General features: G+C 52.5%; 1 protein-coding gene across 1 annotated transcript in view; it reads left to right on the top strand.

Moving 5' to 3' along the window:
* Positions 1-24,103, top strand: part of SDK1 (sidekick cell adhesion molecule 1) — a 652,070-nt gene that overhangs the window by 556,968 nt on the left and 70,999 nt on the right. Inside the window, exons 32-34 of the mRNA XM_021675988.2 lie at positions 6,879-7,014; positions 8,382-8,441; positions 11,715-11,816. Coding sequence (XP_021531663.2) covers positions 6,879-7,014; positions 8,382-8,441; positions 11,715-11,816 — 298 coding nt within the window. The remainder of the gene's footprint in view (positions 1-6,878; positions 7,015-8,381; positions 8,442-11,714; positions 11,817-24,103) is intronic.

Raw genomic sequence — 24,103 nt, 5'->3', positions numbered from 1 at the left:
GGGCTGGCACGGGGCCAGGTCAACCTAGGAGTGGCTCCTGGGAGCTAGGGTCGGGAGGGTGGTCTGGTGGGCGTGAGATTCTTCCTTGGAGCTGATGCTGTCCTCAAGGACAATGGCAGGGTCCCTCAGGCAGCAGGTGGGAACGATGGTTCAGGCAGTCAGGAGAAAAGCAGGAGGGGAAAAATGGTCTGGACATGACCTTGGAGAGCATGGGGGTATCCTGGCCACATGCACTCCACTGGCATGGGGGAGGCAGCACGGGGTTCTGTGGAAAGGAGAGGGCTGCGGGAAAGGGCAGGGATGCTGGGAAACCTAGCCGAGGCCACAAGGGGATGTCTCAGACAGAGCATCTCCTAGGGCCCTGCAGAAGGGCGACTCCAAGGGGAGTGGCCTCACTCTATAGCACGGAGGGCAATGGCCAGGGCCAGGCTAGGATAGGAGGTGCCAGAGATGCCTGCTGGGCCAGGAGAGAGACGTGCTGAGTGAGCAGTGTCAGCCGCCTTCCTGGGCGTGCGCTTGAGTTGTGTGGTGCTAGAGATGCTGGAGAGGAACCCAATGAGAAGAGCCTGGCTGGGCTGTGGATGGGGCCGGCTGGAGGGATCTTGGGAGGGGCTCCGCTTCCCCCTCTTGCTGTATGATCCTATGAAATAGGATCATGTTTGAGGTATGAAAGTGGCAATTTATGTGATTCAATCCCATTTCACTTGCTACTACCACTTGTTTGAGGGCTGAAGCGTGGGCGTGTAACAAGCTGGGTTCTGTGGAGAGCACGTAGTCTCCCTCATGTGTCCATGGAGGTGTGCAGGACTGCTTCCTGGCCACCTTTCTCCTGCTAAGGGGTCCAGCTTCTCCAGATAAGATAGGAACCTTTCTAGGGGATCAGAGAATGTCCCAGTGTCTCCTGGTGGAACTGGAAGAGTACTACTGTGGCACTCGGCCCTGCTGAGTTTACCAGAGCTTAAGGGGCCAGAGTGGGACCAAGAAAACAGCCTGGGCCAACCCCTGCCCCTGGGAAATCACAGCTTCTGATCTGTGTGGGAGCCACTGGCAAAGTGAGGAAGGACTTCCCACTGTGTTTCCCAGGCTGGTCTTAAACTCCTGGATTCAAACAATCCTCCTGCCTCGGCCTCCCAAAGTGCTGGGAGTACAGGTATGAGCCACTGTGCCCAGCCTGCAAGTGGGTTTTGAGGCTGTGCCAAACATGGCCCCAGCCCGGTGGCTGATGGACATTGTGCCTGTTGGGGGAAGGGGATTGGCCTCTTCTCCTTATACCTCTAAATTGTCCCATCTGCCTTGGCTAGAAGTATCTGTGAGTCCAAGCTCAGTAACCCTCAGCCCCTTCCCCTCCATCTTCCAGCCCCAGAGACTGGGAAACCACACTTGGTCCCCAGGGAGAACAGTTTTATTTTCCAGCCTCCTTTCTGCTTAGTTGATAGTTTTGGTGAAATGAATCCAGTCCTCCCCATCCCACACAAGCTTCCCTCCTCCCCCAAAAGAAATAGCTCTCTCTGTAATCCTATCTCATCTGTGTGTCTGCAGAGCTGGCTGGAGGCCTCTGCAGTCTTCCTGCTGAGGTCTCAGTGCCTGGAGCTGCCACGGGTCTAATCTGGGGTGAGAGGGAGGCTTTGAAGGTGACCTCAGGGTGAGATTGCTTGGCTGGTACTTACATTGCCCCAGCTACAAGCTTTTGATCTGTCTGCTTGCCTCTTCATCCTGCTGATTGAGTCAGTCCAGAGCGCAGAAATGGAAGCTGAGGGTTTTCATCTTCACTGCCCAGACTCCAGCCATTCCCACCATGCCACCAGTGTGAGCAGCAAGGACAGGACTCCCAGCAGGACTGCCTAGGACCATCTGGGTGGACCAGGAGCCTTGGGCAAAAAGAGCAGGCTCTCTGGGTGCACAGCCGTGTGCTGGGTGCACAGCCGTGTGCTGGGTGAAAGCCTTTAGTGGGGAAGTGTTGCTGTGTCAGGGGCCCAGGAAAGAAAAGTCAGAAGCCCCCAGGGTCTTGGAAATCACTGCCATCTGTCATTCAGCAAAGGACTCCTGTCTCTGCATTTTTACAAGACTGGTTGTTACCAGGAGTAGCAGTAGCCCACAGGACCCACCAAACCCATCCATGGCTCCAGTGGATTGGAGGAAGCTCCATTCTGGCCAGTCTCCTTCTGGGGAGCCCTCCTGAGTGGGGAATGACTCAGGACCTGGGCTAGTCCTGGCTCAGGCCCCAGGAACAATACCTGTAGCCTGGCTTCTGCTCCTAGACCCATGTAGACCTGCCCCTGTCCTTCATGCCCCTCACTCGCATCTTGTGGGGCTACACCAGGCACTGTGCCCACCTTGCAAAGAGCCAACCACTCTTCCCTCATCAAATGCCTCCTCCTCCTCCAAGGGCAGGTCAAAAGCCATTCCCTGCTGTTATCCTCCAGTTCTTCCCAGCAGTGGGCTCACCCTCTCTGAGGCTTCAGAGCCATCTTCCTCAATCACTCCCTGGCACCTGGTGCATAATAGCTCAGGAGCTCTCCTAGACACAATGAGATGGCAAGACATATCCCGAGGGGCAGAGTTCAGTGTTCGTACAGATTTCCCCAGTAAGATGCCCTGAGCTCTTGGTGAGCAGTGTCAGGAGACAGTTGCAGATTTTCAAGGAGCCAGAGCACCAGGCCTTCCTGTTGGCTCTGGGCACTGCCATCCCTCTCTGTGGGAGGGCTCAAGGGCACAGCGCTCTCCTGCCTCCCTTAGAGCCACATCTGTGCAGTGGCCTGAGTCACACGGGACAGATGTCCTGTGCTCTTTAGGGCTGACATAGTCAGCAAAATGACCTTGGAAAGCAAACGACCTCCTCTCTCTGAAATCCAGATGGCCTGTGAAGAGTCACCTCTCTTCATTCTTACATACTGACTTTTCCAACTTTTGCATCCATTGTATTTCCTCTAAGAAAGAGGTTCAGTAAACCTTCTATCTCAGTGTGGCTAACAGTTATGTTTGAAAAATGATGCCCTACAGAATGAGGGTTTTAATTTCGGTCTCAGCTGTGACCCACAAGATAACCAGGGCTAGAGTATGAAGGAGTGAACTGCAGGATTGCTTAAGCCCAGGACTTTGAGACCAGCCTGGGCAATGTGGTGAGACCCTATCTCTACAGAAAATTTAAAAATTAGCTGGGTGTGGTGGTGTATGCCTGTAGTCCCGCTACTCAGGAGGCTGAGGCAGGAGAATTGCTTGAACCCAGGAGATGGAGGTTGTAGTGAGCTGAGATTGCACCACTGCACCGCTGCACTCCAGCCTGGGCAACGGAGCAAGACTCTGTCTCAAAAAAAAAAAAAAAAAGCTGCTCTGAATGTGATTCCATAGACTCCACAGGGAGGAAACCAAAAACAAACCCCATCAGCACCCCCAGTTTTTAGGAAACCATATGACATGCCAAGCCCTAGGGGTGCAGACCAGGACTGGGGGCCCGGGATAGGTGAGCTGGAGGAGGAACCAATGAGAAGCCCAGGACACCTGTGAGTGACTGTTGCTGGCTTCCCAAACGCTGTTTTGTCATCAAAATTGTAGAAAAGAAAAAGAGCATTTAATGAAGTCAGCAGACACTGTAGCCTCTCCCGCCTTTTCCCCCATCCAGCCTCTGGATTGGGCCACCAATTCTCACTTCTTCCTTTTCTGCCAGCTCTCAGCTTCCCGAGCTCAGAGCTCCCTGGTCAGGTTTGGGTTTTATTTTGTTTTCCTGGCAAACTGAGCAGTGCTGGGAGCCCCTTGAACCAGTGAGGAAGGACTCCCTGCTGGAGAAAGTCATCAGTGGCCACAGGGCGTGGACAGATGGGGTGGCCACGTGCCCCAGGGACCCTACTGTGCCCTGCTGATGGTCTGCCACTGCCTCAGGTACCCTGCACCCTGGAGAGACCATCATCTGTGCTGGCTCAGTTTCTATATTGTTTCTCTAGCTCTATTACTGGAGGTGCTTTTAAAAGCGTTTCCATCTGTAGGTTGTCCTGATGGAAGGCAAGCGGCACAGGGGCTGGAGTGGGTATCCAGAGAAAACCTGGGATGCCCAGTTCCATCTGAATTCCAGAACAAGAATTTTCAGATTCAGATTTAGCTGGGTGTCTTGTATTTTTATAGCTTAAAAAAAAAAGCAAAAAACAAGAGACCTCACTTGACATTGAAGTCCCTGGGCTCTGGGTCGGTGGTTCTGGCCTGGTGTCTGAACCGAGCACACCCCGGCCCTGTGAAGGCAGCCAGCCGGGGCCAGAGCAGAGGAGCTGGAGCAGAACCAGCAGCAGGGTCCCCTCAGCTGTTAGTGATGGCCAATGAAGGATGAAGAGAGAAAAGGAAAAGCCAGCGGGATTATCCCTCCCAGATAATTGCCAACTCCACTGTCCATTTGAGAAGTTGGAGCCAAATGCCTGGCAGGGCTGTTTCCCCCTCTCTGGTCTGTGGTGGGCAGCAGGAGTCTTCGGAGCTGGGGCTGCAGCCCACGGGATGGATGCGTGACCCTTGTAACTTTCTGTAAAATTGAGAGGGCTGTGGGGCATTGACAAGCACACTGTGACGGGGACACGGGGGACTCAGACGCATCCCCCTGGACAACAGCTCTCTCAGCCCCTGGGTTTGCACATGGGCCAGAAGTGGAACTGTGTCCAGGCTGGAGTGGTGTCTGATGGTGTGGGTTTGCAGGGCCCCTCGGACATGGATCGCAAAGACCCAGCAAGTCCATTTAGGTATTCCTGTTATGCTTTTCTGCATCTGACGGGGGGAGTACTCGTGCTGTTCCTGATTTGGGAGCATTGCAGGGGAGTCAGAAAGTCCCAGAGAGGGACAGCTGTCAGCAGCCCTGTGTGGCAGTGTCCTGGGGATGCCTGAGCTAACGTGGTAGCAGGCCTCACTTTGGAAAACGTCCTGAGACCGCCGGGTACACACTGTGCCTCTGGTGCATGCGCGTCACGTGATGCACACATGAGTGCTGTTCCTCATTGCTGCCGCTGTGCGAGTGCCCCTCACTATCCTCGCTATTCTCGCAGAGAGCCTGGGGAGCAAAGAACACCACTTCCTCCACATGTGGGTTTTGCATCATGAGTGGCAAGAGTCTAAAGAGAAAGTATTTATCTAAACATCCAACACTTTTTGGTGCCTGGGTTCAGATAGTGACGATTGGAGAGAGTTTGGATTACAAGGATGTGTTTTGTGTTACTGCAGAACAAGTTACCACATGTTAAGTGGTTCAAAAGGGCAGAAACTTATTCTCTCACAGCTCTGGAGGCCAAGAGTCCAAACTCAAGGCGTCAGCAGGGTCCTGCTCGCAGGGTCCTGCTCCTCCTGAAGGGTCCAGGGAGGATCCTTCCTGCTTCTTCCAGCTTCTGGTGGCCGGGGACAACTCTTGGCATTTTTCACTTATAGATGCATTACTCCAGTCTCTGTCCCCGTCTTCACCAGGTGTTCCCCCTGTGTGTCCTGTGTCCTAACTTCCCTCTTCTCATAATTTCCCTCCACTCATCAAACTAGGACCCTCCCTAATCCAGTATGACCTTGTCATAATGAATTGCATGTGCAAAGACTATTTCCAAATAAGGTCAGGTTCACAGGTGTCAGGGTGGTGAGAGGGAGGGTGGGGTCAGCTGGTGGGTGGTTCAGAGCAGGCCGCCTCCCAAGATTCCACCCTTCTCTGGGCTCACCACACAGCATTCAGCCTTAAGCATGTCTTTCAGGGGGACACAGTTCAACCCACAGCAAAGGGGCTCTCGTACAGCAAAACCATGGCTCTGCCCGGGGAGCAGATGGTGCTGCGGTACGTGTGGGTGCCTCTCAGTGAGCGGGACACCAGAAGTTCCATGCACATCCGTCCTCGGACGAGGCTTCATGGCCGCGTCTTCAGCCATCTTCTGGTCACAGCTTGGTAGGTTCCTGTTCCTTATCCCTCATCTGAGTATCCCAAGAAGAGAGACCAGATGCTCAGAGGCTCAGCACCCAGATGAGCGGGAAGGTTGCCGAGGCTTTACAGGGTGTCCGCCTTGAGTAGGAGGACTCTTCTCAGTCTCAGATTTGTCTCCTATGTGGAAACATCCTCCCTACACTTACGTATCAACAGAAACAGACTGAAGGAAGAGGCAAGCCTTGCGCTGGGTCTGGAGTGGCGAACAGACACATCTTAAAGTAGATGGCAGGTCTTGGGGTCTCACGATCCCGTGTTTAGATTGCAGCAAGACCTGAACTGCCACCTCCTTGTCTGCCTATCCTCCCTGTTTCACTGAATCCTTACATGGGTCTCATGAGCGCCTGGCCGTGGCTTGGTAAGAATTGCGGGATCAGAGCTGGATGGCAAAAGTGTATCTGTTGCTTAGGCAGCTGAAACATCACTGCACCGCAATAGGCCAGGCAGCCATCCTACTTGGGGCCATGGGGATTCCAGCCTGAGGCGTGAGTCAAGCACAGTAGGGGTGGCCTAGTATGGGAGGCATCAGTGAGGGGCACAGTGAGGCTGCCGCAGCCTGGGTGGCGGAAGGTGAGAAGGAGGGTGGGGTCAGCTGATGTCTGGTTCATGCTCTGGGCTCACCACACAGCATGCAGCCTGCTCACTGCCTGCGTCTGTCTCCACCCTCCTGCCCCGGCCTTGGTGCTCATTTGAGGATTTGAGCTGGGCAGGGGACAAAATGGCCGTGTCCCCACACACATGCACACAAAAACCAGGGTTCTGAGAGTGGCTCTGCAGCTCAGTGCTGTGCCCTGGGAGCTGCCTGCATTCCTCATGACGAATCTGACTCCTGTCGCTGGAACCTACAACTTCTTTCTGTGCAGCTGGCTAGCTAAACGGGGTGGAGATGAGCCCTGCTGCAGGCCGGCTGGGTTGACTCCTGCAGCGTGGCTGAGTTGGTGTGATGTCTTTGCAGCCTCCAAGGGACGAAAGCCTGAATGGCCTTCTTCAGGGATACAGAATCTACTACCGAGAGCTGGAGTACGAGGCTGGGTCAGGCACCGAGGCCAAGACGCTCAAAAGCCCTATAGCTTTACGCACTGAGCTCACAGGTGAGACTGTCCCCTCTGTCCTGACACAGGGAAGGAGGTTCCCAGGGGACCCTCAGCATCTGCTCAGTGCACATCATGGTGGGAAATGCCGCAGAGGAGGCTGAGAGGAGAGGCAGCCCTGCCCTTGGGAACAGGAAGCAGGTGGGTTTACCCACCAGGGGCATGCAGAGTGTAGGTGTGCAGCAGGTGGGTGCAGCTGCGGAGGCGCAGGGGCCTTGTCTACCACAGACTGTGTTAAGGGGAGAGCAGTTGCCAGGCCTCCAGGGAGTGCACGCTCCCAGCTTCAGTGGGAGAGGGCTTTGGGGCCTGAGAGGGAGGCAGGGAGCCAGGGGAAACCTGTTGTAAAACCCACCAAATCCAGGGACAGGCCCCACCTGTCTGTACCAGGCACAGCCTCAGCATGGAGCCCACAGTGCTCACCCCCAGGCTGATCCCAGCTCAGCCTGTACTGTGCCATGATCGTGGCTCTGATGATGGCCCAGCTGCCTTCAAGGCAACTTCTGGAACCCTGGGAAGGACGACTGCCTACTCTCACCTCTCCTCTCTTGGATGGAGGTGTGAGGGGGTTCATTTCCTGGCACCCACCAAATGGTGTCACAAAAATACTCTTTGTCCCTTGACATCCTCGTGCTGGGGACAGAGTGAGGGAACAGCTTCAGAACATGCCACATGGATGGCGCCCTACCACTTTCTGCCATCCCCATCAGGGCTGCCTGGCTCACTTGCCATCGCCAGCCGCAGGGCCTTCCACACACCCGGTTCCCTCCATGAGGCCCCGCCTGCAGATGGCAGCTCCTGTGCTGACACAGCTTGCCCCCAGCACAGGCCAGGTGTGGTGCTGGTGAATGTTGAAGACGGGAAAGTGCACCGCTGTGGTCTGCACTCTGGGCACACGCCGAAGGTGGCCCTTGATGACCACCAGACAGTTAGCATCTCCCTGGTCTTTGTTGCAAAATTAAAACACAGCACAATAGAAGGCCCCGGGATGCGGCTGGGCTTATGCACCTGGTCACAAAGCTCTCTCTGTGGTGGTTTGCTGGGCTCGTCCAGCTGACCAGGAGAAAAGGCGTCCTGCCGCTTGGCGCTAAGTTGTGCCGAAAACTAGCATGTTTCATGGAATCAGAGTGGTGAATGCACCCCTCCTGTCTGGGACTGGGGTGCCCTGTTGTTTATGAGGAGGTGCAGCCCCATCGGGAGCGGGTGGAAAGCTTGGGTGGCAGCAGGGTCTTTATTGCCCTGGGAGGTGCAGTGTGAAAGCTGGCTGGCATCCCAGTGAGACACCCGTCTCCCCTGTTCCCCCCGCACATCCCCTGTAATGACCACGTCCCTGCGTGCTAACCACCTTTCTGCTTTGCTTACCCCAATAGCCCAAAGCAGCTTCAAGACAGTGAACAGCAGCTCCACATCGACGATGTGTGAACTAACACGTAAGTGTGCGCTCCCCGCGGAAGCCCGCGCCACAAAGTGCACACACTTCGCCCAGAGCGCACACACTGGCCTCTCAGTACAAGGGAAAGCCAGTCTGGATTAATGGCTCCAAGTTTCTGGAATCGACTCTCAAATGCTGCATCTCCACATACCAAACCACCAGGAAGACAGGAAAGGAAGCCTCTAGAAACAGAGGCTAGGGAAATTTACTAATATCTGGTCTTCAAGTTTGAGACAGAGAAGAAAGCCAGCTAGAACAAGATCTCCTCTCCAGCTGCTTCTTCCTCTTAAAACAAACAAACAAACAAACAAACAAATGCTCTTTTTTTTTCTTTTTTAAGAGACAGAGTTGCCCAGGCTGGAGTACAGTGGTGTGATCACGGCTCACTGCAGCCTTGAACTCACGGCTCACTGAAGCCTTGAATTCCCGGCTCAAGTGATCCTCCTGCTTCAGCCCCGCTTAAGTAGCTGGAACTACAGGCTCGTGCCACCATGCCTGGCTAATTTTTATTTTTTTGAGACAGGATCTTGCTGTGTTGTACAGGCTGGTCTTGAACGCCTGGACTCAAGCAATCCTCTTGTCTCAGCCTCCCAAGATGCTAGGGTTATAGGCATGAGCCACTGCACCCACCCAGCCTCTTTCTTTTCTTATTGTGCTAAAATACACATAGCAGAAAACACACTCTCTTAACCATTTGTAAGTATACAGTTCAGTGACATTAAGCACATTCACACCGTTATGCAGCCATCACCATCATTCTCCAGAACTTTCTTATCTTCCCAAACCGTAACTCTGTCCCCATTAAATACTAACTCCTTACAGCCCCTCCCCACCGGCATCCACCATTCAACTTTCTGGCTCAATGGATTTGACAACTTGGGGACCCCATATGGAATCATGTCATATTTGTCTTTTTGTGGCTGGCATATTTCAAGAGCATAACATCTTCAGGGTCCAGGCATGTCAGAGCAGATGTCAGAATTTCCTTCCTTTTCAAGAATATTTGAATATTATTCAAATATTCACTTGAATGATAGACCACATTTTGTTAATCCGCTCAACCTCCCTTCGCCTTTAAACAAACCATGTTGTTTCTTCTTTGATTCCTAGCTAGGGAGGAGTTTCAAAATCCAACTGCAGGGCTAGATGTGGAGCCATAATGTTATTCACTAAAACACAGGGAACTTGGCTGATTTGGGAAGTGGAGGAGACAGGAGGGAGAGGCTGACCCTCCCTGAGCCCCTGCTGTGTTCAGGCAGTCTGCAGGAGTGGGGATGCTTTGCAGGGCAGCACAGCTCCAGCATGCTGAGATACTTACTCTGCATCATGGGCAGACCCCGTAAGCATCTCTTTGAAGGCAGCACTCCACGGACGGGGGCCTGAGTCACAGAAGCTCTGCTGGGCTGGTCACTGGCAGGAGGCATGATTTGCAGGCCCAAGCATACTGCCATCCACACCAGCACACAGGTGCCAGGCACACGCGCAGTGCCTCAGAAAAGCCAAGCCACCCACAATGCAGTGTTCACCACTGGAAGAACCTTCCAGAATGTTTTGGCTTAAAGGTCAGTTACTCTCCCACTGTCACCTAGTGCAGAGCTGGTGCTTGACCACCTGCCCTGAGTAGTTCTCCGTGTGTAGCAGCCCACACCCTTTCTTTCCCAGGACATGGCCACTAAGGTCTCAGAGGCCTTTTGTTACCAATGTCTTTGTACACTCTATTTTACATGCCAGAGTTTTACTCCATCTGTTCATAATTTCAAGGAGAGATTCTGAACCAAAAGGCAGGCCCAGGTTATGTTTTTTATTCTAAATCAAGGGTCTCCAGGCTGGGCGTGGTGGCTCACACCTGTAATCTCAGCACTTTGAGCGGCTGAGGCAGGTGAATCACGAGGTCAAGAGATCGAGACCATCCTGTCCAACATGGTGAAAGCCCTTCTCTACTAAAATACAAAAAAAAATTAGCTAGGTGTGGTGGTACGCGTTTGTGGTCCCAGCTACTTGGGAGGCTGAGGCAAGAGAATTGCTTGAACCCGGGAGGTGGAGGTTGCAGTGACCTGAGATCGCACCACTGCACTTCAGCCTGGCGACAGAGTGAGACTCCTTCTCAAAAAATATCAGGGGTCCCAACCATTTTGACACCAGGGACTGGTTTTGTGGAAGACAGCAGACCAACTGGTGGGGGAATGGTTCGGGGATGATTCAAGTGTATTACATTTATTGTGCACTGTATTTCTATTATTATTATATTGTAATATGTAATGAAATAATTCCACAACTCACCATCATGTACAATCAGTGGGATTCCTGAGCCTGTTTTCCTGCAACTAGACAGTCCCATCTGGGGGCAGTGGAAGACAGTGACAGCTCATCAGGCATTAGATTCTCATGAGAGTGCAAACCCTATTGTGAATTGTACATTCGAGGGATCTAGATTGTGCAAGGCATAAGGAGTGCACAACCCAGATCCCTCACATGTGCAGTTCCCAATAGGGTTGACACTCCTGTGAGAATCTAATGCCTCTGCTGATCTGACAGGAGGCGGAGCTCAGGCAGTAATTCAAGGGATAGGGAGCAGTTGTAAATACAGATGAAGCTTTTCTTACTCACCCGCCGCCACTCACCTCCAGCTTTGCAACCTGGTTCTTAACAGGTCATGGTTAGTGACCCCTGTTCTAAATCCTTTACTTTAGAAGAGGGAGCTCCGTGCTGCTTTTTTTTTTTTTTTTTTTTTTTTGAGATAGAGTTTCACTCTTGTTGCCCAGGCTGGAGTGCAATGGTGTGATCTTGGCTCACTGCAACCTCCACCTCCTGGGTTTAAGCAATTGTCCTGCCTCAGCCTCCCAAGTAGCTAGGATTAAGGCACCTGCCGCCACACCCACCTAATTTTTTGCATTTTTAGTAGAGACGGAGTTTCTCCATGTTGGTCAGGCTGGTCTCAAACTCCTGAACTCAGGTGATCCACCTGCCTCAGCCTCCCAGAATGCTGGGATTACAGGCGTGAGCCTCTGAGCCCAGCCTCCATTCTGCCTTTTACCTGAACACAGGATAGAATGGGTGTATCTTTTGCTTAATGGTGGTGGGTGCTTCATTAATAGGGAGGAAGGGAGGAGAGTGCCGATCACAGAGGATGCAGGCATTTCACAGACTTCCAACAATCCCCCTCCTCTCCTTGGAGGGTGCTGCTTCCTTCAGTGTGGTTCATAGAGAAAGCTTTCTGGGAACAGAAGGTGGTCCTGGTGGAAGCTGATCCCCATTTCCTTTAACCCTGCAGATTTAAAGAAGTACCGGCGTTATGAAGTGATAATGACTGCTTATAACATCATCGGTGAGAGCCCAGCCAGCGCACCCGTGGAGGTCTTTGTTGGCGAGGCCGGTAAGCTCCGTGCACCCCCAACCCCTCTGCCAGCAAGGGTCATAGCAGTGGGGACAGCCAGGTGTGCTGTGGCCAAGCCCCTCCGATGCCCAGCAGCGTTCTTCCTCCTTGAGCACATTGCTCCTGGGGCCGAGGTCTCCATGCCACTGACTGGAAAAGATGGGCTCCGCTGCAAGCTGGAATGTCCTGACAGCTTAAGGGAATGGTCAAGTCTTGCTTTTGAGACCCAAAGGGTTTGTTCAATAACTGGGGCCATCATATTTAGTGTGGCTTTGCTCTACGAGAGCAGTATTAACTCAGTGGGGATCTGGGTGTGTGGGAAATGGAACCTCGTTATCTGGAGGGGCAGATGTCTGTCTCAGTCCTTCCGTGGGCTTTGGCAGGGGCCTGGTGACCAGAACCAGCCTGATACCCTGGTGACAGCCCATTCTCTAGGTCTCGGAAAGTCCAGTGGACCACTGTCTCCACCCCTTTTAGATAAGATGTGACTCTTAGGTCTGATTCAAGGGACCCTGCCTTCTGTAGGGCTCACAGTGAGAAGCAACATCGTTTTTAGATCTCATTCTGATTATCCCTGTTCGGGCCCAGAGTGCCTCAGGTAATGAGAGCAACACCCTCCCTTCTGACAAGGAGACCACAGAACCTCCCCCTCCTCACTGGCTGGTGATTTTAAAGAGTTCCCTGACTTCACGTAGAGCCTGGTGTTTCTGCTCAGTGCTGCTGGTGCAGATTTAGAAGGGTGTTGCTTCAGGCCTGGGATAATTGGAGTGACCCTGAGGCTTAGCTTTGCAGAAGCTGCTGTACAGCAGGAGCGGTCAGGGAGCAGCTCGGACTTGGGGGGACAGAGGAGGGAAACACATCAGGTGACCTTTTGCAATAGGGAAAGGATATTGTTATAAACCAATCAATAGCACTAAGGGTCTAGCCCAGAGGATTTTTTCTGGAATGGTCAAGCAGCATTTGCATACAAATGAGGATGCAGTCGCAGTGGGGCACCAGGAGCATACGGCATTTCTGCCTCTCCCTGCACAAAGATTGTTCAAGGGGTCACTACGAGCCACTGAGGTGTGGCTAGGCATTTCCTCAGGGAGGGGCCTGACTATAGAAGAGCCCGTTGAGGACCATGGGGGGGCCGCTGAGGGTTCTATCAGGGAGAGGCATCAGGGTGTCGTCAGTAAAGGGTGGGGGCCACGGCGGACAGTGGCCACAGCAGATTCTGTGCTCTTTGCTCGTATTCAGGTGACTGGGCCCCAGGTGGCCCCCGAGGTCAGGAGGATGGGTAGGTCAGCCTGTGGCCCCGGGGGGAGCACAGGACAGGAGGGCCAGGAGCCTCAGTGTCTGAACAGCAAGCAGCAGGTGCGGGTGTTGACGCTCTGCCTGAGGGTCTGCCTGCGCCTGAGGGTGGGATGCCAGGATCCAGGGGGCTCAGGGCACCTGCGCAGGCCCTGAGTGTCAGGGACCAAGGCAGAAGCCCAGAGAAAGAGCTTCAGCAAGTGGCGGGGAAACCAGGGGTGGTACGGGAAACTCAGGAGTTGTGCCGGGGGCAAGCCAAGCCGCAGTGGGACAGGGGCTTGGCTCCAGGTCTGAGGTTTGCACTGTTTGTGTCTTACTTCCTTCTCGTACCACTGTAAAGCGACTGGGTAATTTATAAGAAAAGACATTTACTTGGCTCACAGTTCTGCAGGCTGAACCGGAAGCATCGTGGCTTCTGCTTCTGGGGAGACCTCAGGAAGCTTCCAATCAGGGTGGAAGCTGAAGAGGGAGCAGGCGTCTCACATGGTGAAAACAGGAGCAAGAGAGAGCGGTGTAGGGGGTGCTAGACACGTTGAAATGACTAGATCTCACGAAAACTCAGCCATTCATGAGAAACCAACCCCTGTGTCCCCGTCACCACCTGCCAGGCCCCACCTCCATGTTGGAGATTATAGCTCAACATGAGATTTGGGCAGGGACACATCCAGGCCATATGAGTGTCATCGTGGAAAGATGCGTATAACATTTAAACCGTTCTACGTGTACAGTTCAGCCACATTCAGAATGTTGAGAAGCCATCGCCAACGTCCGTCTCTGGAGCTACCTCTTCTTCCCAAACAGAAATCCCATGTCTATTAAGCAGGCCCCCTTTTCCCTCTTTTCCCATCCTGGGCAACCTCTCACTTACTCTCTGTCACTGCAAGTTCACCTGTTCCAGATACTTCCTACAAATGGAGTAATGCGATGCTTGTCTTTTTGTGTCTAAATCCTTGCACTCAGTGTGAGGTTTTTGAGGTTCACCCACGTTGTAGCAGGTGTCGGAATTTCCTTCCTTTTCATGGCTGAGTAATATTCCATTGCATGCATTTGCCACATTTGGTGTGTCCACTCCTCCATGGATGGACACTCAGGGGGCTTCCCTCTTTTGGACTTTTGAATGTGCTACTGTGAGTATGGGGGAGTGAGGGACTTTTCAGCAGTGCAGAGCTGAGACAGCCCAGGTGTGGGAGACAGCTGCAGAGGCTGTAGGTGGGCCTGGCCTCTGAGGTTGGCATAACAGTGTGATGTGGCTTCTCCCTCCCCTCCCCACATGGGCATCCCTGCTCCAGCCCTCGCTTCCAGAGGCCTGTCCTCCTTTTCCACCTCCTCCTCAACACACCCATGCCCTCCACATGACTCACCTCTGCCTGGAGGCCTGAGCTCTGCCACCTGCACCCTCTGGAGTCCCACAGAAAGGTAAGGAAAGCCTACTTGCTGTGCCCAGGCCACCAAGGCCTTTTCCATGCACACACAAACTCCACGTGGCCACACTGCGCTGCTCACAGAGCTTGAAGGCAGGTGCTGAGAGTAATAGCAGAGCTGGTGCCTACAGCGTCACACCCGCCCAGAGTGCCCTGTGCAGCCTCTCCAGTTTAACCTGACTGAGGCCTGAAGCACCCTTTATGCATTTATCCCCTGAGGAGCAGCTGCTGTTGCCCCAGGATGCCCTCTAGGGCTTCCTCTCTTGGGAGCCCTCCCTGTGCCTGTCTGTCTAGGCAGGGCCCAGATTTCTCCTCTGCACTTCTATCCTGGGTGTCTTGTGCACATCTCTGCCTTATCCCCAGCAGTGGGGCTGTCTTCTCTCTAGTGCTGCTCCTCCCTATTAGACCATGCCTGCTTCATCCCAAACAGCTCCTTGCCCCCAGGGTTATTGCCAGAGGGGCTCAAAAATACCTTTGTCATTTGGGCAAATTGAGGTTCCCAGACTTCTACATTAGGATACAGGGCAGGAGTGCAGCCAGGGAAAGCCTGTGCCCAGGGACATGCCCTGGAGACAGGGCCTCTCGAATGCACTGAGATGAAGGAAGGTAGAATCAGTGTCTCATAGCAGGGCTGCAGGGAAGGCTTTCAGAAGCTCCTCATCCTGAGGAAGGGGAGGGAGAAGGAATGGGTGGCCTCTGTTCCCATAATGGCCAATGACACTGTCACCATCTGCTGCATAGGCAGTCATGTCCTGGGCTGCTCTTTCCATGAGGCTCCTTCTGGAGGCTCCTGGCAGTGGGGAGGGAGAGGCAGAGCTGGTAAGGGTGCACAGGCTGGTGGAGGTTGCCACCACCCTGGGAGAGGAGGCAGAAGCACGGCTGGTGAGGGTGCACAGGCTGGCAGAGGCTGTGAGGCCACTTTATAGCCCTGGCATGTGGGAGGAGAGGCAGGGCTGGTGAGGGTACACAGGCCGGCAGAGGCTGTGCAGCTACTTTAGCACCCTGGCATGGGGGAGCAGTGCTAGGAGCTGGGGTTTACACAAGGGGATGTAACCACCCAGTGGGTTCCTCCTACCTGTCACACAGACAAAACCCATTCACTGAGCCCATGGTATTGCAGTAAAGAGAGAGTGTAATTAGGGCCCAGCCACGTGGGGGAACCAGAGTTATCACTGGAGTTGGTCTCCCTGAAGGCTCAGAGGTTAGTTATTTCCAGGATAGTTTGATGGGCAGGGGGCTAGGGCATAGGTGCTGCTGATTGGCTGAGGGTGACATCATGGGGCATGGAAAATGGTCCTCATGTGCTGAGTCAGCCTCTGAGTGGTGTGCTGAGTCAGCCTCTGAGTGGGGCCACAGGATTGCTTGAGTCGTGAGTGCAGGTGGGGTTAGTCCATTTTCAGAATGCCAGAGTCTGAAAAGCATCTCCAAAGATCAACCTTAGTTTCTATAATAGTGATGTTATCTATAGGAGCAACTGGGGAAGCCACAAATTGTGTGACTTCTGGTCATGTGACTCCTAAGCAGTGAGGGATTATAGAAACTACACTTAGGGGCCAGGCTTGGTGGCTTACGGCTGTAATCCCAGCACTGTGGGAGGCCAAGGTGGGTGGATCACAAGGTCAGGAGTTCAAGACCAGCGTGGCCAACATGGGTGAAACCTCGTCTCTACTAAAAATGCAAAAAATTAGCCGGGCATGGTGGTGCACACCTGTAATCCCAGCTACTGGGAAGGCGAGGCAGGAGAATTGCTTAAACCGGGACCCAGGAGGCAGAGGTTGCAGTGAGCCAAGATCACACCACTGCACTCCAGCCTGGGCTACAGAGTGAGACTCTGTCTCAAAAAAAAAAAAAAAAAAAAGAAACTATGCTTACATTTTAGCAGAGTTCAGGCTTCTCCCATACTCTTAATCTCACGGCCTTTTATTAGTTTTACAAAGGCAGTTTCCACCCCCAAAGGAGGAGGGAGATTGGCTTTAGGGAAGGACCATTATCAGCCTTGCTTTAAGTTAAACTAAAAACTAAATTCCTAGACGCAGCCCCTTCACCCAGGTCTCTCTGCTCCAGCCCACCCATGTGACACGGCTTGGCTCGCACGTGTCCTGCGCTGGGCCTGGCAGTGCCGTCCCTGCAGGCAGACATCTCAGCTGTTGTTCAGCCTCAGCACAGTTCTCCAGGCTCTGTGTTTACACTGCAGAGAGTTTTCTGGAACGGGAAAGCCAGTTCGTCATTCGCTTTCTAGCCTCTGCTTCTCACAGCCCAAGTACCCACCTTGTGATAACCATAATCCGCTGAGGAGAGGCACTGCTAACACATTGATTTAGAGCAGGTAGGCCTTCAGAAAAGGAAATTAAATAGGGCAAACTTCCGTCCCCTCAGCTGGAAGCTTCAGAGCACCACAAATTCCTGGGCCCAAAATGCTCAAGGGCTTTTATGAGAACTAAGACTTTGCCATGGCCCCATAGGTAAGTGTGCATGTCCAAGCGTTGGCTCTGCTGTTTACTGCCTGTGTGACCATGGGCAAGTCACTTAACCCCTCCGAGTCTAGCTTTGAGACCTCGTGCTGCTGTGGGGAGAGCTGTGAGTGAAGAGATTCAGGTTCTGGCTTCATTGCTGCCACTAACGTGCCAGTCCTGCTCATAAGATGAATGTGCAGAATGTGCCTGGCCCAGGGTCAGCCCCCAGTCAGTATTTGATGAATGAGGGGGACCCTGGGTGGAGTGACTCAGTTTGTCTGGCCTCATCATTTCTTCTCTAAAATGAAGAAATGTTCAGAGTAGATGATTGCTGGGTACCCACAGTTCAAATATGCGTTACTTAAATCTGTTTAACCTCAGAGAGAAAGGGCAATTTTTAGATTCTTAGTTGAGATTGATGTACAAGTCCAGGCATTACAAATTGGCAAAAATAATACAACAGTAAGGACTCCAGTATGCAGGAGGTAGGACCCAATGCAAACAAGCTTAAGCTGAAAGAACCATTATTAACTCCTGCACCGGAAGAGTTGCGGAGCCTGGGACAGCTTCAGGCATGGCTGCATCCAGCACCCCAGCGAGCTGCTCCATGTGGCCTCTTGGATCCACTTTCCTCTGAGTTGGCTCCTTCCTTAATCAGGCCCTTCATCAAGGTGCATACAGCCCCTGGCACAGACAGCTTCCTTCTTCTGCAGTAGAAGTCCACTGGCTGTTTTCAGCCTGCCTTTAGTTGCTTATGTATCCCAGAACTAGTTGCTACAGCCACCGTCCTGAGGTGCCCAAAGGCAGAGAGATGTCATCTCTACCTGGACCACATGGGCCAACTGTGAGGCGAGAGGGTCCCTAGAGGAGACCCAGTGCTGCTGTCAGAAGAAGGGAACCGGGAATTCACCACAGCTGTCCTGCAGCGCTAATGTGCAGAGTCTGACTAGGTGGCCAGAACTTTTTCTGGTGGAGGTATGGGCAGTGTCTGTGGGTTCCTCGGCAGGAGAGCTGTTCAGGTGACTCCCAGTCAGAGTTCTGGGCCCAGTTCCACATTCTGCAGTGTTCTGGGCACTGTGGGGTAAAAAGAAACCATGCTTCAGCCTTCAAGACACTCACTATTCATGGATGGGCCCTGGTCTCAGGAGAAGCCTGCACTCCTGCCCAGACCCCAGGCAGGCATCTCAGCCCCTGCCTGTATTTCCAGACCCCCCAGTCTTGCCCCCCTTCAGCATGTGCCCTTCACCCATACCAAGCTGTGTCCACCTAGAATGACTGCTCCCCACTCGTGTCCCTTGGGGGACACACAGTCCTCCCTCCCGTGCAGCCCAGCATCCATGCCAGCCCTTGGAGGGGCGGCTGTCTTCTCTCTCCCCTGGCGGAACTAGCTGTTTCTTCCTCTGCCCCAGAACATGCCACACACACAGCTCTTTGCATACCCACCTGAGGATGGTTCCTTTCTCTCTGAGTTCCACAAGGGCACGGACCCCTCTTATTCATTCCCAGAGCCTTAGCATAAACCTGGAACACAGAACACGTTCTGAAGATGTTGGGGGAAGGGAGGGAGGAGGAGAGAGAACACGTTTAGACAGGAATGAAGGAGGGAGAAGAACAGCTAGCATAGCCCAGGCCACCAGTCCAGAAGCACAAGTGATGGAGTGACCCCTGAACTCTAAAGGGGGATAGAGAGGCCCCAGGGCCCAGGGGCCTCAGGGAGGTCCTAAAGTAAGGCCTCCTGTCCACAGGTGCCTGGCCCAGCTCTCCTGTTTGCCCTGCAGCGATTGTCCTTTCAAAAAGGGAGGCTCTAAAAACTCCCAGGAGCTCTGAAACCATTAGAGCTTCAAAACAAAACAGCAAGGCTGGCCGCAGACGCCAAACAAAGCCCATGGTTTTCTGTTCTTTCTGAATCCATACTGACCAAAAACTGATCCAGCCCCATATGTGTTGTGGGGACAGTGGGGGCAGGCAGGTTCTACCCACTCTGCCATGGGGGTCCTAGCACAGACAAGCATGGCTCCCAGCCCAGCTCCCAGGGACTGCAAGAGCGAGGCCTCCTCACCTAGAGCAGGGCCCCCTGACACCCACACTGGCCACTGGGACCCCTCGCGCACCCTTGCTATCCCCAGGGGCTCTCTTTAGCCAGAGCTAGTGGCAGCTGCCCAAGGACAGAGCCTCCAAATAAAAGGAGGTGCGGTGTTCCCACACAGACCATCTTCTTGGAGCCTGCGGCCTCGTAATTCCCTTGACCCTTAGCTCATTCCCGGAGCCAGCTCACTTCCCTGCCTGCTGAGCCCTGCTGCTGATGGTTGGGGTCACTTGGCAGTCCTGGGGGCTTCTGGGACCTGCAGCTGGGAAGCTGGATCAGGGTGAATCAGGAGGAAGGGCTGCTATTGATTGATGAGTAAAGCCCCTGGCTGTTCCAGCTTCCTGGGAAGAGACCAGAAGCCCCCAGCCCACCCCACCAAGCCCTCAAATGCTCTGCACACCTGCTCTCTGCCCAGCCAGTCCAAGAGGTGCCTTGGAATCTCCTGGGCTCCTGTAGACAGTGCGGGCCAGGCACAGCCCTTCCATGGGAAGAAAGGTGCCCTTCCCAGGCTTCTTCTCCACAGGCTTTCTCCAGATCTTGCCCTGTGGTTTGGGGTCTAGTGGTAGCCAGACCTAGAATCGCCACCCCTGGCATCTGTAGCCTCCTTCTGGGGGCTGGAAGTAGTGGGGGCTCCAGCATGTCTATGTGGGAGGGGCTCAAGAGCCACATTTAGGTTCAGAGTGGGGCTTGGGACTCATCTTGACTGTGTTTGCAGCCCAGGTTGTGTGCACATCAGGTGTGTTATGTCTGTGTGAGGGAGCATGGGAGGGGACAGGCAGGCTCGCTGCTACATGAGACATGAGGCCCAAGGCCAGGGATGAGGCAGGGGGCACCTGATGGAATGGGCAGGGCTGGGTCCGAGGTGGGGGTAAACTTCCTACAACCCACAGGGTTATTACCATTATTTTCCATCATCTAGTACATTTGTACAGGGCCATGGGTCTAGCATCTTGCTATTAGAAATAAAGCTACTCTGAACACTATTTCAAATTTCTCTGATGCCTTCCTTGGGATAAAACGCTAGAAGCAGAATTTTTTGTTCAATGACATGAACATTTTTCACTTTTGAAATACTTCAACTAATTGACACCCTGCAGTGGTGACCAGTTACAGGTCTCAGGGTGCATTCCTCTTTCATCCTGCTTCTAAATCTTTCCTAATGTATTAGGCAAAAATGTATCTCATTATTATTTTACTAGATGGGCTTTTAAATTACTGGTCTGTGATTAAATGCCTGTGGCGCTCATGGCCATTTTTCTCATGGGGGTCTGTTAAAAGGCAAACTGAGACACAAAATGTTAGAAGAGTTTATTTGAGCAAACAGCAATTCATGAATCGGGCAGCACCAGTTCCAAGGTGGTTTGGGGTTCCATGGAGGGAGCACAAGGAGAAGGTTTTTATGGTGTGAGTGTGGGAGATGGACAAAGAAAATATTTGACTTAAGAGTATGTTGTTGCCTTACTTGGTCTAAACTGTTAGAAAATCCCGAGTTGTTTTCGTTGGTTTTCATGCTGCTGATAAAGATGTACCCAAGACTGAGTAATTTATGAAGCAAAAGAGGTCGAATGGACTCATAGTTCCACATGGCTGGGGAGGCCTCACAGTCATGGTAGAAAGTGAAAGGCACATCTTCTATGGCAGCAGGCAAGAGAGAATGAGAGCCAAGTGAAGTGGGAAACCCCTTATAAAATCGTCAGATCTCGTGAGACTTATTCACTACCATGAGAACAGTATGGGGGAAACCACCCCCATGATTCAGTTTTCTCTCACAAGGCCCCTTCCGCAACATGTGGGAATTATGGGAGCTATAGTTCAAGATGAGATTTGGGTGGGTACACAGCCAAACCATATCACTAGTTGTATAATTATAAGTAAGCTGGCAACTTCTGATTGATTAGGCTTAAGTTTTATTTTTCTTTAATGTAGGCATAGCCCAGGTTAAGTTTTGTTTATGTTTGCAGAACCAGCAAGGTCAAGATTGTCTCCACAGCTTAATGGACTTTGGTCAGGGGATTCTCAAGCCTGGTCTCCATCTTAAAAAGTGTTTTGTGCTGATTTCTTAGAGCATCTTATAGATTAAGGTTATCATGTTTGATCATGTTTATGGCAAATAGTTTTCCCTTTCTGTTGCCTTCAGTTTATTGTGTTTAAATGGTCATGTGCTCAAACCTTTAGATCTGAGGCATCACTCCTTCCCATTTTGAGGCCACGTAAATATTCACCCAAATTCTTTCTGAATTTGTATCGTTTTATATTTTCCATTAAACTCTTTCATTCTACTGGAATCAATTCTGGAACCTGGCATGAAGTGAACTTCTAAATAGATCATTTGTTTCCGGAGAAGTTTTTCCCTCAAAACCATCTATTGATTTTTAATTTCTTTGTGATGCATCTTAATCATGTTTTAAATTCTTACAGTCAAGTCTGTCTGAGGACTTTCCTTCATTCCACAGATATCTTTCCTGTTGCCCTGGTACCTCTAAACCTTTCATTTATATCAGTTTATGACACGTTTTCATATTTAAGAGAGCTTGTCTTATTCCTCTTTGTTTTCTAAAATTTCTCAGCCATTCTATGAATTTTACAATCATCTTGGCAAGATCTCAAAAAAGGCAAATGCTCCTGGGATTTTGATGTAAAGGTATTAAATTGTAAAGGGATTTGGAAATCTTCGCCGTCCTCCTATTCATCTGTTCGTGCTTGCTCCTCAGGAGCTGGCCGTCCCTCCAGCACCGTGCTGCTGGGCTGGCAGCGATCCTGGTGCAGGTCCTGCTGCTGCTTGTTAAGTCATTCCTGGCAGTTTTATTGCAGTGGTTGCTGTGAGCCTGGGTATTGTAATGGCTTGTCCCTGCCCTGCCCATCGCCAATCTCAGCTTAAGGCTGAGGCTCACATGGTTCCTCAGGCATGTTAAATATTAGTCCAGCAAAAAGAGCAACATAGGTTTTCCGAAAAAAAGGGAGCCAGAACTTACCTTTTTTCTACACTCAATAGGGAGTGACTGCCAAGCTCAGGTCAGAGCCGAGTGTCCAGCACTGTGGCCTTTAGCCCCACAATTTTCACCAAAAAAGAAAAGACAGGCAGACACCCACATCCAGCATTTAAAATCACTCGGTGGGCCAGGAGCGGTGGCCCATGCCTGTAATCCTAGCACTTTGGGAGGCAGGCTGAGGCGGGTGGATCACTTGAGGACAGGAGTTTGAGACCAGCATGGTGAAACCAGATCTCTACTAAAAATACAAAAATTAGCCGGAAATCGCTTGAACCTGGGAGGCAGAGGCTGCAGTGAGCCGAGATTGTGCCACTGCACTCCAGCCTGGAGTGAGACTCCATCTCAAAAAATAAACAAAATAACTCAGTGACTTTAGGTGGTGTTTGGTTGCTCTCGGTGTACATGTGGTTGTGGAAGACAGAAAAGTATCTTGAAAATATTTGCTCTTTTTTTTTGTAAGAATGAAAACCTTATACAATGTGGGTCCTACCTTTCTTCTAAGTGCTCCAGGTTTTTAATTACTGTTGGTTGGAATGAGAGAAAAAAAAATAACAAAGCTTCTCGCTGTTTCAGCTCCCCCTAGTGACAAATAAAGCCAGTCCTAGTGCCTATTAAGTGAAATTAAAAGGATTCAATGTTGTTAGTTTGAAAACGTGTTTGTAGCGAAGTGTGAATGGCACTTGTTTACAGGGTAATTAACGTCGCAATCCCACACTTCCCAGGCTGCAATACCTCAGCATCGACGTGCAGAGGGCTCCCTGGGTAATTATTAACATCACACGGTAATGACATTGTGCAAACCACAGGCCGCCCTGTCATTTCTGTGGCCACACTCTCCAGTGAATGCCGAGGGTCTGTGCTGTGTGCAGTGCTGTCGACGTGGTCCTGGATGATGGATGAACATCTTGCCGAGAGCCTACTGTGTGCTGGGCACAAATCGTCACAATCTCCTGGGTGGGAATCAGTGCTCCGTTTGCATTGATGAGTGATGAGTCACCTTTATCCAGGCTCTGCAGGGGGCAGAGGGCTCCTTGGGCTCCGTCCCACCCTCTGGGCTGCAGCTCATGTTTTTTCAGATGTTCCCTTCATGCACAAACGAATCTAAGACACCCTTGCCAAGGAGTGCAGAGTGGAGAGGTTCTGGGATGCAGGTGCCTCCACTAGGGGGATTCTCCAGGGCACTGCACCCAGCCCACAGCAGCCGTGCACAGGTGTTGATGAGTGACTCAGAGGTTGCCCCGCCCCTTCCCCATGCCAGGGAGATTTCGGGACTCACTGCTACCTTCAGGCTCTCTGCAGCATACCCTGTCCCGGACACCCTCTTGCTGAGGCCTGTGGGGGGCCTGAGGCCAGGAACCGACACCCCGAAAGCACCATGGGGATGGGATGTCAAGAAGAGTAGGCGGAAGAACTATGGAGGGTGGGTGACAGGAGCTGCTGCTCAGAAAGCTCGGGTGCTCCCAGGACAGAGCTGTGGTGCCCGAGGCAGACGAAGCCCTGGGGGAGGATGGCCCTGAGAGCAGCCTCATCAATGCTGAGTCGGAAATCGCTTGAACCTGGGAGGCGGAGGTTGCAGTGAGGGGAGGGTGGGGAGGTGCCATGCCCCCCGGGTGTGAGCCTAACTCCCCCTCTCTGGTGGAGGCTCTCAGGGAAGCCTCTGGGGCCAGTGTCCACACATCCTCTACACTTCTGCTGGGATAACCCTTGTGAAATCCCATCCCCTCACTTTTTGTTTCCACCCTTCAGGGGATCCTCATGGTGTATGGGGGAAAAATTAAATCCACTCCTGAGACTGGCCCCAGGAACCCTGAGGTCCTGCCAGGCCCACCCACACTGTGGTCACAATGGGTGTCCTTCTGGCCCCCAGGCCGGGGGGATGTGCTCAGGCTTCACTTGCTGCTCCCTCAGCCCAGCAGATGCCGGTACCCAGGAGACTGAGGTGGCGGGATGGTGTTATTACTAAGCTGAATCCGTAACTGTAGACAAAGGCTGTGGAGCATCTTCCCGTGCCCAGGGCTGCATTTGGAAAGGCCCTTAGCCGGCT

Source organism: Aotus nancymaae, unplaced genomic scaffold (genome assembly GCF_030222135.1).
Source record: "Aotus nancymaae isolate 86718 unplaced genomic scaffold, 86718_ANA_hifiasm-v0.15.2.pri h1tg000015l_0, whole genome shotgun sequence".
Lineage (NCBI taxonomy): Eukaryota > Metazoa > Chordata > Mammalia > Primates > Aotidae > Aotus > Aotus nancymaae.
This window is presented reverse-complemented; position numbering and strand designations above follow the sequence as displayed.